This window comes from Ictalurus furcatus, chromosome 4, assembly GCF_023375685.1.
Source record: "Ictalurus furcatus strain D&B chromosome 4, Billie_1.0, whole genome shotgun sequence".
NCBI lineage: Eukaryota > Metazoa > Chordata > Actinopteri > Siluriformes > Ictaluridae > Ictalurus > Ictalurus furcatus.
Window position 1 is genome coordinate 450,922 of NC_071258.1, and position 16,666 is coordinate 467,587.

The 16,666-nt window shown below is 42.7% G+C and overlaps 2 protein-coding genes and 1 long non-coding RNA gene across 3 annotated transcripts; 1 reads left to right on the plus strand and 2 right to left on the minus strand.

Annotated features, from left to right (window-relative positions):
* The first annotated feature begins 130 nt into the window (after positions 1-130).
* On the plus strand, positions 131-3,317 carry selenot1b (selenoprotein T, 1b). The gene is made up of 6 exons (XM_053622393.1): positions 131-310; positions 1,008-1,118; positions 1,206-1,332; positions 1,821-1,908; positions 2,043-2,205; positions 2,546-3,317. The coding sequence occupies exons 1-5, from the start codon at positions 180-182 to the stop codon at positions 2,165-2,167; spliced, it is 582 nt and encodes a 193-aa protein (XP_053478368.1). The 5' UTR covers positions 131-179; the 3' UTR covers positions 2,168-2,205; positions 2,546-3,317.
* Positions 3,318-6,364: 3,047 nt separating this feature from the next.
* LOC128606350 (uncharacterized) lies at positions 6,365-7,729 on the minus strand. The gene is made up of 3 exons (XR_008385662.1): positions 7,646-7,729; positions 7,488-7,543; positions 6,365-6,760 (listed from the first exon to the last, which is right to left on the minus strand). It is a non-coding gene; the product is annotated as an uncharacterized LOC128606350 (long non-coding RNA).
* Positions 7,730-12,146: 4,417 nt separating this feature from the next.
* Positions 12,147-16,289, minus strand: LOC128606351 (ADP-ribosylation factor 5). Its single transcript, XM_053622394.1, has 6 exons — positions 16,080-16,289; positions 14,614-14,694; positions 13,717-13,826; positions 13,112-13,183; positions 12,863-12,988; positions 12,147-12,733 (listed from the first exon to the last, which is right to left on the minus strand). The coding sequence occupies exons 1-6, from the start codon at positions 16,144-16,146 to the stop codon at positions 12,647-12,649; spliced, it is 543 nt and encodes a 180-aa protein (XP_053478369.1). The 5' UTR covers positions 16,147-16,289; the 3' UTR covers positions 12,147-12,646.
* Positions 16,290-16,666: the final 377 nt, after the last annotated feature.

A 16,666-nucleotide genomic window follows, 5' to 3' on the forward strand; every position in this document is an offset into this window, starting at 1 on the left:
GCTGTGATGAACAGACCTTTAGTTCTATCAGTAGCTGTACTGTACAGGCTGCAATTACACTACAGTCCGGCAGGTGGCAGTGTCACTACAGATGGGTCGCGCAACACAAAAAGAAGAAGCAGAGCCCCTGCGTGCCATGCGCGAGCTCTGGGTGTGTAGTGACGCTGGGTCTGAGCAGAATGGCGGCGCGCTGGTTCTCGCTGTTTGTCCTGTGTGTGCTGTCTCTGTACCACTGCACAGCGGATAACGGCAGTGTTAAAAAGATGAAGATGCACTACACAGCTGGACCTCTGCTCAAGTTCCAGATTTGGTAAGGAAACCCCTCGGGGAAGGAGAGGTGGACGCGGAGGCAGATTAGCCGAGTGCTAACAGCGGTGTTAGCGGTGAGGTGTTTAGTTTGTTAGCGGAACTTCACACTCATCAAACAAGCGCGGGGTTTAGTGTTTAAAACAGATTCCAACTTTTAAAGTGAAGTGTAAACACAGTTAGTGGACTGTGAGTGAGCGCTGTTTATTTCCGGCGGAAGTAATGAGGTGTGACGGCGCCATGTTCCTGTGTGATAGTGACTGACAGGAAATCACGTGACACACGTCACCAGCGCCGTTTTCCCTCTCAAATAAATGATTTTTGTTAAATCTCGTCACATAAGTGCATTTTAATTGCAGGGTCACTTTGTACACACAGACACACACTCTCTCTCACACACACACACACACACACACACTCTCTCTCTCACACACACTGTCTCTCTCACACACCTCCTCCTGAACCTGACGTCACTGCAGCCTACAGGTTTATGGGGTTCTGAATCGTGTGTACTGGGGAATGTGCTATGGGTGTGTGTGTGTGTGTGTATGTGTGTGTGTATATATATATATATATATATATATATATATATATATATATATATATATATATACACACACACACTGTATGTAGGTTGTGAAAGTAGACGTACATCAGAGACGTGGAGATGTTTAACACTGCTGTGTCTCGTCTCTCTGCAGCATCTCCTGAGGCTACAAGCGGGTGTTTGAGGAGTACGCTCAGGTTCTTAACCAGAGGTATCCAGACATCCGCATAGAAGGGGAGAGCTACCTCCCTCAACCTGTGTACAGGTGTGTGTTCCTCAGTGTGTGTGTGCTGTTCACTCAGTCCAGGTGGAGCCCCTGTACAGGTGTAATGAGTGTGTTTCTCTCCTGCAGACACCTGGCCTCCTTCCTCTCCATGTTGAAGTTCGCTGTAATCAGCCTCGTTATTGTGGGAAAGGATCCGTTCGCGCTGTTCGGAATACCGACTCCTGGAGTCTGGACCTGGGGGCAGGAGAACAAGGTGAAGGACCAGTTTATATTCACTCTGAACTCTACAGCCTGGCGTTTAAATATGAGAGTTGTTTTGGGGGCGGGGCTTCATGTGAGCTCAGTTTGTGATGTCAGTAAATAAACTCCACCTTTCCGTTCACCTGGAGAACCTGAGTGCTGGGCTTTTCACTGTCTGATAATATAACCTGTGGTTGTCATAGTAACACTGAAGCATATTCTGCCAGGTTTGTGCTGATGATGGTGATATTAGGAGACTATGGATGGCAGGAGGGCATGGGCGGAGTTTCCAGATGTGCATATTTGTGTATATTTCTGGTCCTGGTGTGTTTAAAGAAGGTAAAGGTGTAGAGATGTTCCACAGCTGTGTGTATCGAGTGTGTAGACCAGGAAACTGACCCGGCTTTTAGTGTGTCATCAGCCTCATTATCCCTGTGTGAGGAGATGTGTGATTTGGGTTTATATCTTCCTTCCTATGGACTCTTGATGTTCTGTGTGTAGGTGTACGCCTGTATGATGGTGTTCTTCTTCACGAACATGATGGAGAACCAGTGTTTATCTACAGGAGCCTTTGAGATTTCACTGAATGGTGAGTCACTAATTCCTTCATGTGCAGCTCTCTGTGTGTGTGTCTGTGTGTGTCTGTGTGCGTGTGGAGCAGTCACAGCTTTGAGACTTTACCTGTGTGTGTGTGTGTGTGTGTGTGTGTGTGTGTGTACACAGACGTCCCCGTGTGGTCGAAGCTGGAATCAGGTCATCTTCCCTCCATGCAGCAGCTTCTTCAGATCCTGGAGAATGAGATGAAGCTGAATGCACACATGGACACACTGCCTCTACAGCGCTCCTAATTCCACACACTCACTGTGTCAGAGCTCCACCCACTCCTGTAGGTCTCTCTCTCACACACACACACACACACACACACACACACACACACACACACACACACACACACTGGGTAAAAACTTTATCAGTTAATTCTGAAACCATCCAGATTTGTTCTTTAAATCTCTCTCTCTCTCTCTCCCTCTTTCCATCCCTCTCTCTGTCTCTCTCGCTCTCTGCCCCTCCCTCTTTTTCTCTCTCTCCCTCTCTCTCTCCCTCTCTCCCCCTCTCTCTCTCTCCCCCTCTCTCCCCCTCTCTCCCCCTCTCTCCCTCTCTCCCCCTACCCCCTCTCCCCCTCTCCCCCTACCCCCCTCCCCCTCTCTCTCCCCCTCTCCGTGTAGGTGTATATGACGGTATCTCGGCTCAGTGAAGCGGCTGTAATGAAGGTCTGCACTGAAAGCGGCGTTCCCGTTGGTGTGGGCCGGATGTCCTCGTCGTCTTTCCTGGTGCTTTGGGACTCCGTGATGTACGCGGTGGGAGGCGTGTCTCTGGTTTATTTGGAATTCTGGGAAGTTTTATTCGAGAAGTGCCTGCACTGCCGGTGTGTGTGGTTAATGTGGGGTGTTTCTCATCTTTATTTTGATCGATTATGATTAGCTCCGAGGGCCAAACACAACAGATTTACAGACTTTTATATACCTATGCATCATTTTTGCCAAATAAATCATTTTTAGATCTGACGATAAACAAATCAGCTGTACATTATTCTGTATTTAGATGAGAGAGAAGTTTATATTCAGTGTTTAACCTGTAAATCATGCTCGTTTATTTTAAAGATCCACTTCCAGTTAATATATTTAGATTTGTTCTAATTTTCAGTGTTTCTTTTTTTTATATATTCGGTCAAAATAAAATCTAGTTTCAGTCCAAACGTAAAGCTCGAGTCTCGTGTTTAAAGAAAAAGGAAAGCGGCGATGGAGGAAGTTGTGGTGATGCGTGTCGGATGATCTGAATCTATATCTGGATTTCTGTGGAAATGTTAAAATTGTGATATAAATAACACTGACGTGCGTTAATGAGAGGACAGAAAGGATTTAGAAAAGGATAAATGAAATATATGTATTAAACAATCATAATAATATTATTTTATTAATAAAAAGAACATTATTAATAGTTATTTTAATGATTGTGTGTCTGTGGAAGTGTGCACTTGTTCACTGTCGGTCATGTGACTAATTTGAATATTAAAATGAGATTCATTGATGATATAAAGGTCGGTAAATACGTTTGTAAAGCCAGATATCAAAATAAAATCATTTATTGTTCATGTTTAACGTGACCTTAAACCCAACAAAATTCTGTTATTAGAAATTTAATCAACATCTTCTGACCAATCAGAATCCAGAGCTCGGCAGCAGCGTGGTGTAATACATCATTAACATACCGTTAAGAGGAAAAGGAGTCGCAGCACGCTGCAGTGTGGTTCTGGATCTGATCTTTGTCCACGTCATCTTTTTGACTCCTTTCAGTCTGTCTTTCGTCCTCTCCACAGTACCGAAACGGCCCTCGTAAGGGTCGTCACGGACCCGTTACTGTCTGGCGACTCCCGTTCTCTTTCTGTTCTTCTATTACTCCATTTCAGTTCTGCTTTTGATACCGTCTGTCATGACTGACTTCTGTCTGTATCTTTCTTCTGATCTCACAGATAGACACTTCTACATTTCTGTGCAGGATTATCAGTCGCCTGCAGCATCTGGGAGTGCTAGGTTCAAATATATTCAAAACGCTATCGCTAGATTTCTCTCACATACCAAGCGCTCTGCTCACGTGACTCCAATCCTGTCTGAACCGCACAGGGCTCGGACTGCTCTCTGTCCGTCCGTCTCGTCCCTGCACTATGGGTGGCAGGTCTTTCAGTAGCACCAACATCTGGAATGTTCTCCCTCTGACTCGTCTCAGCATCACATCCATCCCCGAGTTCAAATCCCAACTGAAACACATCTGTTTTCTCAGTGTTCTCCGTCCTAATCTGGTGCTGTGTGTCTTCTCTCAGTGTCTGTACTGTGTTCTTCATGTTCTGGGTTTGGTTGCTCTTTGCTTTTCACATCTCGTGTTTGTCCATGAGTGTTCAGTGTTTGTTTCATTGTGTTCCTACTGTAAAGTTTCCTTGAGCTCGGGAAAGGCTATATATATATCTCAATAAAACATCATTATTATTATTATTATTATTATTATTATTATTATTATTATTATTATTATTGTCTACAGGTTCCTACAGATGATTATAATAGAAGCTGTATGAGATCTGAAAATAAGTAACAGCCCTGGACGGATTTCTTACATAAAATTAATTCTTAAAAAGTATTTTACATCTGTGTTCGGAAGACATGAGTACACAAAGGTTCTTTGGATAGTTAGAGGTTCTCCTTTCTCTGAACAGGGTTCTGTTGGAACCTATTCTGAAAGGGGAACCTTCTGCTGTAGGATTTAAACTAAAGAAACGCTAATGAAGTGTGTGTGTGTGTGTGTGTGTGTGTGTGTGTGTGTGTGTGTGTGTGAGAGATTCCTGAAAGCATTATTTTAAAGTTCTATTCTTTTTAGCAAGAGGCTCTGCAGAACAGGAAACCACACGACAGACGCGGTTCTCTGTTCATCAGGTCTGTAGGATGTACAACTTCCTGTCGGTGTTCTCGTCTTTCCTCGCGGTTCTGCTTCTCTTCTGCTTTAGGTCACACGGCTTTAAACGGAAACTTAAACTGTAAAATAACTGAATATTGGATTTTACACGTCACACAAAAAATCTAATTAAATGCAAAACTTGTTTCGGATTCGTGAGTCTAAATTAAAACAACGCTCAAAAACCTGAACGTTGAAACGAATGATGAATCATTGAGGAACGTTTAACGGTCGAGTCGCGGAAGCATGTCATGAGGAGAATAATTTAAAGCTTTATTTAAATTTCACGCAGTGATGGTGATCTTTTGGGCTCTATTTCCGTTTGTGGAGCAAAAATAAACAGATTTCTTGGCTATATTGTGTCTGAAATGTCGGTTGTTAGGGGCCAAGCACCGAAGGTGTGCAGTCACTTCACCGTTATTCCACCTTTTATTATGAATATTCTTTTCTTCTTCTGGCTACGGTGTCTGTGGCAGCTCAAAGAACAGTCTGGTAAAACCTTGTAAAATTTGGGACACTGCTTGGGGAGGTTCTAAGGAACATTCTGACCAAATTTGAGCTAAGTGCTGCTAACGTCTAGCGCCACCATCGGGTCAAATTTGTGCCTAATTTCTGCCTAAATAGATTTTGTGCCGCCGTGGATTTTGTCAAAAAAAATGCGCTTTCGCTGCTACTCCTGCAAATGTTGTCCAATAAACACCAAATTTGGCATACGTAGAGTAAGCCTCACAAACGTTATCTGTTGAATTAAAAAAAATTCAAAAGAATTTTGAATACTCCAATCGGTTTGTCCGTAATGGGTCGACGATTCTGCCAACGAGGACGCGAAACAGGAAGTGAGGCTGTATCTCAGCAATGACCTTACACACGGACGCAAAACTTGGTAGGCATTTTTCAGGACCAAGACCTGAGGCTACACAGCACTTTTGGTGACAGCGCAGATGAGTACTCAGTACAAACATACTTAATTTATCTTCTATATATTGGAAGCGGCATCCCAGAGTATATACACAGCGCTCTACATGAAATATGGTGATATTGTCACAAATGGGCGTGTCCAAAACCCTCAGATCTCAGCTTAGGAGGGACTCAGGCTGAAACGAAGCACAGTCCAGTCTACACCTTGACCTCCGTAAGCAGCGGCGTGAATGTGAAGAAAAGCTGCTAAAATTTCACCTGAAAAAATGGCACGTTTTTTCTCCGATCGTCCCCAAATTCTCACCGTGTGTTACGGAGGTCAAGACTTAAACAACAGCACAGGGTTTGCGTTCCCATCACACTCCAAAGCTGAGATCTGAGGCTTATGCACCTGTTAGAAGTGGGTGTGGCTGAAACACCTGAGCTCAATCATTAGGCCGGTCCACATCCTCTTGGTAATACAGTAATCTGTAATATCTCTACAGTATAGTAGCTTCTGATTATTAAGAGTAGAAGAAATATATTTTCGTTCCCTCTTTATCACACTAAAGTGTAATAAACGTTACACACCTGCAGGTTAAATGATTACTAACATTTTTTAAAACACAAAAACAACACCAGAGACATTTTACGTTCCATGATTTTATTGTTTTATTGTTTTATTTTTTTGGTGTTAAGTTGAAAATGGCGTACGGCATTGAAGAGCTTTAATAAAAGGTGGTTTTTTCAACGGCAAGCCAACCACAGAACCTGCCAACCAAGCAACAGACACCAAAAGCGAAAAAGAATTTTGACGTTTTTGTGGTTGCTTTTGGAATCTGGGGCTCAATAGGCAGGTCTGTGTAGACCCGGCGCTGTTCACTGCAGGCCCGCTGGACCCCGAGTGCAGACTGCAGGGGGCTTCCTGTCCTCTCCGGGTGGGCGTGGCCCCCCCCCCACATGACGTCTGACACCGGGCCAGAAGGACTGAGTGACACATCCCTTGGCAGATGTGTTTTAACTCCACTTCCTCCTCCAGAGATCTGTAACCATGGGAACATAACCATCCTGTCAGCTTACACAAACATCTCCTTTAATTAATGAATAAATACTTAATAAAACATGATTGAGTTTATTATCTACAATAGAACACTTCCTGTTTGTATTTAAATCTAAATGTAAATGCAAAATGTGTTGTGTTAACCCTTATGTTCTTTTCTTAATGTTAAACTTTATGTTCTTGGCTAATTTTATCCTTTAAACGTTAAAAAGAACAAGTTTATCTGTGGTGTATTTGATAAATCCTGTCCTTCAGATCAGATCACAGAAACATAAACTAACACCAACTGCTTTTCAGAAAATAAAACTAAATTTGTGAATTCACTCGACATGACCACCATGTCTCTCACACACACACACACACACACACACACACACACACGGTAATACCTGGACTTTGGTCTAAACCTGCCCAACACCATACACACAATCATCTGAATCATCCAGAAGCTTCTGTCCCTCCACACAGCTCTACGCCTCTTTTTTACATTATGGTGTAGAATCTTTCCCAGTAAAATCCTCAATAATAAACTTTTGTCCATTTTATTTTTTCTGTCACATCAAATCTTGGGTCTATTTTCTATCATGATCTCTCTCTCTCTCTCTCTCTCTCTCTCTCTGATTCTCTCAGGATCAGGCTGAATAATTCACACTTTCAGTCCAACGGAGTAATAAAATCTCACAATAATAAACACAAATATATTAACTTACAGGAAAGATGCAAGCGACGGCTACATGGCCAAAGATATCCTCACGGAGCAGCAGAGCTGAGAAGGAGAAACACCATTCATTATTCACTATAATAATAATAATTATAATAATAATAAAGATAAAGAAATGAAAGTGAAAAGCAAATCCCCAACACTCACCATGAAGTGCTCTCAGTTTCAGCTCCTTCTGCAGACTGAAGAAGTCAGGAGGAAAGAAAAGACCGAGTTTCTCTTCTGCTCAGTATTTATCCCTTTACCACCCCACCCCCCGACCACGCCCTTGTTGCCTTAGAGACCGTGACATCACGGAAAAACAACAAAGAAAAACAACTCAAGTTTCGATTTCCAAAAAGCCGAAACTCGACTCGAACAAACACATATGAAAGTATTAATAAGGGATTGCTGTTAATGATGTAAATATTACAGGTGTATAATCACCTGCAGTCTCTAAAACTCACCTCACAACGCCGTCTCTGGGAGAATGTGCATTTATTCTCTGTTTATTATTGACTTTTGTTCAATTCAAATCAAGTTACAGTCTTACACGCGGTATTAAACAGTCACTGGGTTGGTTTTCACCCTCAACTCAACACCTTTATTACCTGCAAATGTGTGTGAGGTGTACATTTAAAGCGGTCCTGTAAAAATGTTTTTTTAATATCCACATTTCCTGCTGAAAAGTAAAGGCCCACTTTAGTTCCACTTTTCTCTGATGGTTTATTGTTGATGTTGTTATACTGTATGTGTTTCGTAATGTTTATTTATTTATTTATTGACTTTCAGCAGATCTAATTCACATAATATTAAGCTGAATAAAGCTGACTCTGTCATTTGAAGTGATAAATAAAAAGGTTTATTATCTAAAAAAGTTACAAGTAGAACAGAGTACACTGTACTGGTTTCCATTAAAAAACAAAAACAAAAACAAAAAACAAAAAACAAGGTGTTCCTGAAAACTGGATTCAATATTAAAATGCCTTCTGATCAGCTTTAATGCGTAAATCTGTTAATGTTATTACTGAGTGGAGAGAAGTGGATTTCCACACGAGAGACGGAGAGAGAGAGAGAGAGAGAGAGAGAGACAGAGAGAGACAGAGAGAGACAGAGAGAGAGAGACTTTGACTCAGAGAGAGAGAGAGACAGAGACAGAGAGAGACAGAGAGAGAGACAGAGAGAGAGAGAGAGAGAGAGAGAGAGAGACAGAGAGAGAGAGAGAGAGAGACAGACAGAGAGAGAGAGACAGAGAGAGACAGAGACAGAGAGAGACAGACAGAGAGAGAGAGAGACAGAGAGAGACAGAGAGAGAGAGACAGAGACAGAGAGAGAGACAGAGAGAGAGAGACAGACAGAGAGAGAGAGAGACAGAGAGAGACAGAGAGAGAGACAGAGACAGAGAGAGACAGACAGAGAGAGAGAGAGACAGAGAGAGAGAGACAGAGAGAGAGAGACAGAGACAGAGAGAGAGAGACAGAGAGACAGAAGTTGGTGGTTTTACACTCCCACTATTATGAAATGCCTGAGATCAGTACCAGCCTCGCCTTATTTTTTTTCCTCTGCACTTCCACTTCATGAAATTGTATGCATCAGTGTGTGTTACAGTGTGTTACAGTGAGTGTGTGTGTGTGTGTGTTACAGTGCGTTAGCGTGGGTCAGTAACACACACTCATATGGAGTTTTACGCGCTGCAGTTTCTCTGTAACATTTTGCAAACACTAAATGTAACTATAAAGGGATAAAAAGTATGATGTGTTCTATAATAAACAGAACCAGTAATCGCTGGTAGACGGCCGTGGCATAAGAGGAATAAAACACGGGGACATGCGGTTAGAGGACGTTAATCAGGGTGATAACAGTAACACACTCCGTCACGCAGTATTACTGCACCTGGTGTGAGGAACTTTAGAGTCGACCCACGGAGAGCTGCTGGACCAGACATTTCCTGCTCAGGGGATGTGCAGACCAGCTGGTGGATGTTCTCACCGACATCTTCAGAATCTCCCAGAGCAGCGCCGTGGTTCCATCATGCTTCTAGACCACCACCATCGTCCCCGTGCCGAAGAAGTCTTCAGTGTCCTGCCTCAGAGCCAACAACCTGTCTCTGAACGTGAACAAAAGCCATGGTCGTTGACTTCAGGAGAACATGGAGCGACCACTCTCCGCTGAACTTCGACGGCTCCTCCGTGGAGAGCGACGAGAGCACCAAATTCCTTGCTGTTCACCTGGCAGAGAACCTCACCTGCTCCCTCAACACCAAGAACACCAAGCAGCGTGTTTACTTTCTGAGAAGGCTGAAGAAAGCCCATCTCCCACCCCTCTCACCACGCTCTACAGAGGAACTATCGAGAACATCCTGAGCAGCTGCATCACTGTCTGGTTCGGAAATCGCACCGTATCGGATCGCAGGACCCTCGCAAGATAGTGATGACAGCTGAGAAGATCATCGGGGCTCCTCTTCCAGGATTTCACGATCGCAGAAATGAACACAAAATCAAGCAGACGCCACAATATTCATAGGAACCTGAAATTTTTCAAAAATTACCGCAGATTTGGGCCAAGACATCATGTGACGTCATCACAACACGCGTTCAACCCACGCCCTCTTCTATTCACATGCGTCGAACACGAGTACAGCCAAAAGGTCTCGTTTACCAACAAACGTCACTGCGAAAGAGCGCAGAACTATTCTGTGCGACTGCAATTTCACAAAAAAAAAACACCCTTGTGTAGGTGACTTGTGTGACTGAAACGACAATAAAGCCACTTGAATTGACGAAGAGCCAAAAAAAGAGTGGAATGCACTGGTGTCCATGTTTCCTACACCAGGGGGCGCTATACGGCATGAAGACTCGCACTACAAATACACATTTTCTAATCAGTGACATTTAATAGAAATTCAGAGCGGATTGTGCAGCTGTAGGGAAACCTGCAGGATTCAGAAAGTGAGGTTTATAAACAAACACAAAAGAAAGCACGTACACAAAAACTCCAGGAGCTTCAGCTGCAGTTATTTTCTTTAACCAGCTTTATTAAAAACCCTGATGAAAGGGAGACACGACTGTAAGGCTTAACTATACGCATGCTGCTGCAACCTTCAGGAGTGCTTTAATGAGCTTTTATTCTAAAACATGACCGTACATACATAAAGTACACAGACATCACCTGATAACTGCAAATGAAAGAGAGAGTGTGTGTGTAACACACGCTGCATTCGACAGAGGAATTCAGTCACAAATAAAATCTCCAATGTTCTTTTGAGAGCAGCACTCGAGGAATTCACATCAATACCGACAGCAGATACACGGAGGACATGATCGAAGGCGAGATAAAAAAATGTACAACAGAAACGAAATTATCCTCTCGAGCTCACAGGAAGTTTCCCATCAAACCTTCGACTTCAGTTTGAGGAAGTAAACAGGAAATAAAGTCATAGGAAGTCGATTCAGCATGGAATGTTAAGTGTGCAAAAGGAAAAGAAAGGTTTGACTTAATCTAAAAGTTCTAGAGGCCTTCAAACTGGACGTAGACATCGGACACTTTAACGACTGCGGTTAGGAACTCACTAGACGACGTGTTGTGTAAAACACCGAGCTGGTCTCTGTGATAAACGTTATTACGCTGCTGTTAACTCGAAAGCAGAAACATCAGGACCGTAAAAAGAACAGAACCCAGCTGCACTGAAACTCCGCCCCGAAACATCTGTTTACACTGAAATATCTGTGAGGAGGGATTCGGGTGAGAACGTGTCGGTTGGTGCTGTATAGTTATTATTCCTGTGAGAGGTTAGTGCTTGTGTCACTCTGATGTCACGGGGGCGGAGCTAGCGCAATTACAATCAGGTTTACCCGTCAGTTCCAAAAAAACAAAACTGCCTCGCAAACGTTTCATTTTTCGGCATCATATTAATAAGAACTCGAGTGTAGAAGTAGACGAGACGGAATAAACGCTGGACTCAAAGTCCCAGAATGCAATGCGGCTACACGGCTCGGCTAGTTAGTGACGTACGAGATGACAAGCGCGATGGTGATGTCGGTGTGAAAGTTGAAGCTTTGGAAGCTGGAGAGACTGAAGGACTAAAGATCCGCTGCATGGCTCTCTTTAGGGAGAATCCTATCGGCACGGCATTGTGGGTAATGTAGGAAACCAGTGGAAATAGAACATGTCCATGAAAGAAATTTTTAAAAAAAAGGCACAAAAATTCCTTAAAGTAAATTTCGGACGCTGTTGAAGATCACGTTTTAATGAAAAAATACGCAATATGCTAATTTTTTTTGGGCGGCGTTTTCCTCTAGGTTAAACTGATTGTAGTTCAGGGTGTAAACATCGTTAAATCTGCAGTCTTTTTCTTTTCTTTTTTCAAAGTATCATTCACAAAACCGCGATTCACAACATGTCATGGAGCCCGCAAATTAGCCCCGCCCCCAGAGTGATCGAAGGAAGAGACTTCTCCTGCAGTTTTAACACAGCGTTTTTGTTCGATGTTGTAACTTAAAGAAAGCATTTCCTCCTGTAGAAATCTTTACACTGGAATTAAACGGCAAAATTAATTATCGATGCAGAGTGGTTAATTGTTAACGAATAAACAAACACGACGCCTAAAGCATGCTAATCACCTTGATTGATTAGATTTAGATTAGATAAATGAACAGAAAGTCAATCCAAATGAATATTTCTAGTTATCCAATTAACCAATTGGTTTAATGAATTAACGAGACTAAAGATCCTGAGAACCGGACATTTGAACAGCTCATAAACTCGAGTGTCGCTGCAAATCTACAAAGTTCAACCGGTGCAAATTATAACACACATCTTCCTACTTTATTATGTAATCGGTGCACTGACCCAAGTGGGCGTGGCATGTTCCTTTACTAAGAACTGAAACAGACGGGTGAAGTGACGCCGGCCCGTTACATCTCCTTACTAACAAGTCGGATCATTGCAAGAAAACAAAAAGTGACAACAGAGTACAGAGAAAAAGAGAAAAAAATGGAAACACGAGGGTGGTAGCACTTGGATTGACTAGCCCCTCCCCCCGCTTTTAATCCCATCCATCACACACTGGTTCTTCAGAACAGAGTTCGTAGATTGATCACCCGTATACACACACACACACACACACACACACACATCTCTCTCTCTCGGTGTGTGAGGTGGAGGACAGCATTAGCGTTTGGACAGCTCGTTGGATAACCAGTCCAGTCCCTCATAGAGCCCGGTTCCTTGTGTAGCACACGTGGCCTGGACATACCACTGCAGAGACAAAACACACACACACACACACAGTGAGACACACAGCAACATCTCATGGTGTGTGTGTATGTGTATGTGTGTGTGAATGTGCGCGCACGCGAGTGTGTGCGTGTGAATGTGTGTGTGTACCGTTCGGCTGCGCAGACTCTGCAGGCCCAGTTTATCTGTGAGTTCGCTGACCGGCATGGCGTTGGGCAGATCCTGTTTGTTGGCGAACACCAGCAGCACGGCGTCCCTCAGCTCATCTTCCTGCAGCTGCGCACACACACACACACACACACACACACACACACACACACACACACACAGGAAATGATGTCACGGCAGATTAATCAGAACCACATCACTCACTCGTCACACATGAAGACCAAATCTCACCATTTTGGAGAGTTCATCAGCAGACTCGGCCACTCTCTCTCGGTCATTACTGTCCACCACGAAGATCAGACCCTGAGGAGAAACCACAGGACACAGCATGTGGGCGGGGCTATACGCAGCACAGATAACTGATTGGCTGAATCACAGTTGTCCAGGTAATGATGATACGGTGATGTTCAGTAGTGCAGTGACTCTTACACAATCTGAATTTTATAATAACAAAATCTTTCAGATTGTGCGATATAACAATATCATCATCATCGTCCTCCTCCTCCTATACATCACACCACTACAGCGGTTAATAACGTTTACTGTAGATTAGAGTACTGCGTATCAGACCTGCTCATCTTTACTCGTTGTGCAACACCAGAGTACGCCGCGATAGAGCAATCTGTTTTTCTCCACAACAAAAACAGAAGATGAGCCAATCAACACATGATTGAAATGATTGACAGGTTTTTTTTTTCTTAATCTCTCCGATACAAAAAGATATTTCCTGGAAGCCCCGCCCCTTTCCATCCAAGTCATGCGCTCACACTGTTCTCTAAACCCACAGTGAGATGCTCAGTGAGGAAGGGCGATGTGCTAAATGCTAACGTGGGTACCTGAGTGTTCTGGAAGTAGTGTCTCCACAGAGGACGGATTTTATCCTGACCACCAACATCCCACACGGTGAAGCAGATGTTCCTGTACTCCACAGTCTCCACATTAAACCCTGGAGAAAGAAAACAAGAAAACGAATGAAAGCGGAACAGCAGTGTGACACGGTAATAAACAACAACACACACATCCGTCGTTAATCACAAATAAAATACTGTTACTGTCCTGAAGCTGATTATTTTCCTCTAACAGCACGTCCTCGAGTGTTTTATTCCTCTTACACCACAGCAATTTAACAAGGATGGAATTTTTTATTTATTAAAGAGCATCATACTTTTTATCCCTTTATAGTCGCATTTAACGTTCATGAAACAACTTCTGGTTAACATTATAGCAGATATAAACACTCGTTCCCTCACCTGCCTCTCTTTATTCTCTCTCTCTTTCTCTCTCAAAGTTAATAAGACAAAAAAAAATTCAGGAGCTTGTCATGTTACCATAGAAACCGTAAAGAAGTGCAAACTCCTCTGTCCTGAAGATGTGGAAAACTTAAAACTTACAGCTTTACCTCTGACTGTTACACAGCGCTGACACTGGAGACTCCTTCCATAATTGTTACATAAATGTCTCCTTACTTTAAGAAAACTTCACCATATCAACGATTATTTAAATCTGTTTATTATCAGTGGAGAGTCCGCTGTACACGTCCCTGTGAACGAGCCGTTACTATAGAAACGATAACGTATTAGAGCGAGAGCATTAATATAAACCTGCGCTACGGTCAGTGCCGCTGTTATAGAAAACTCATCACCACCTTCTGACCCAATCACAGTCCAGAACTCATCACCACCTTCTGACCCACGTTAGTGTAGAACTGTAGACAGGATTTTGTGTAAACTCACCGATGGTTGGGATCGTAGTCACAATTTCTCCAAGTTTCAGCTTGTACAATATTGTGGTTTTACCTGCAGCGTCCAGACCCACTGTAACACACACACACACACACGATTAGAGCTTCATGTGCTGCCATTACCCCACATACACACTGTAATCGATCACTAATACCTGACTCTTAACCAGACAGATGTATGAATAAACTGTGAGGTCAGTAAAGAAACAGTGCTCGGTTTAAACACGTTACACTCCAGAGACATGACGTCACTCTGTACGCTGACGTGATCTTTCATAAACAGGAAGTCAGAGGGAGAAGAGCGACGAAGTTATAGCAAGTGTTTTTCAGGTGTAGATGATTTCTCACCGCCACCCACACACATACACACACACACACACACACACACACACACACACACACAGTGTCACTGTGCTGTAACGTATACATGACAAAGCCTTCTTCTTCTTTAAACAGGGCGACTTTAATCCGAGACGCCGTGTGTGTTTGGAGTTAAGGCCTATATTTGAGTTGCGGTCGAGCTCAAAACATCATCTGAAAAAGTCACATGACCGTGAACTCACTCAGACTCCGCCCACTTCTACATGAATAAACACAAAGCGTTTATTCTCGGTTCTCCGGGAACAGTGTGTGTGTAGACGCTCAGCCACAAACACCAACCATGTTTACTGCTAACGAGCTGCTACTATAGAGCAAGACACGCCCCCTGTGGGCAGGGCATATACACTGTAGAGAGAGCTTAATTGGAAGAAACAAGACTAGTACAGGATGAGTCATCAAAACATTTCATCGTATTTCCTCCGTACACACGCTGTCGTATCGGGGGCCAGGATCTGGATCCCTGGGAAACTTTAAGGAAAGTAAATTACTACAGTCGCTGTTTTTTTTTTTGTTGTTTTTTGCTTTGTTTTAATCAGCCACAAATCCATGGGGATTATTTTTTTTTTTACATCTGGACAAATATGTACCTTTAAAACGATTAGAGGTTTATTTCTGAAATTTACACCTACTGAAATACTCTCACACAACACACTATTATATTATCACTTCTAACACTTAGTAAAATAGCATTTAAATTCAGAACATCTATCTTTTATGTGGATTCATAAGATTTAGATTAGGAAATGAATAACAACTTATAAAAAGCAGCTAGCAAGTCAGTATGTTAGCTTTCATTCAGGATTTAAATTCGCTTAAAAAAAAAAAAAAAAAAAATATATATATATATATATATATATATATATATATATATATATATATATATATATATATATTAAAAGTCACCAAACGGAAATGATTGAAGATAGAAAAAAGCATATTTATTTAAACACACACACTCCTATTTTCAGCTTTTCCTCACAGAATTGCGAAAGCTAGGCTAGGCTAGTTTAGCTAACTGGTGTAGAGAGCTTGCTCGGGGATGCTACAGAGCATTAGCAGGTGCAGCTGTAATCTCACCCATCAGAATTCTCATCTGTTTCTTCCCGAACAGTCTCCCGAACAGTGAGGAGATGGTCAGCCCCATGCTGAGAGTCTAATAAACCCCCCACTACACACACTTAGCGTAGCGTATTTTAGCTTAGCTTATCCGCGAGCTAACAGCTAACCAAAACTTTCAGCGACGCTCGGGGAGTCAGCCTGCTGCCGGGGCTCGCGCCTGCGTACTGCCACGTCAGGGCCGCTGCGTGAAAGAGATGACGTAACTTCCGGTGAGGAGGTTCCGCCTCCACCTGTTCTTCTTTCTCTTCTTCATGTTTGGTGCGTGTACTGTAGATAAAAGTGGACACTTTTGTTTTATTTTATTTATTTTTTAAAATTCACTTGTAGTGTCACGATTTTTTTTCCAAAACAAAGACCAAATTTAAGATTTCTGAATGAAAATTCTGCGATTAGTTTTAGAAAATAAAAATATGTATATATAGTACATCAATACGGTTTTTACTAGGGAAGATTTTAGCTGCAAATCTGTGGTCTTGAACTTGAACAGAACAGTGTTGGGCGTTACTGTTCCTCTCACTGATGCTGAGATTTCTTTTTTTTACTTT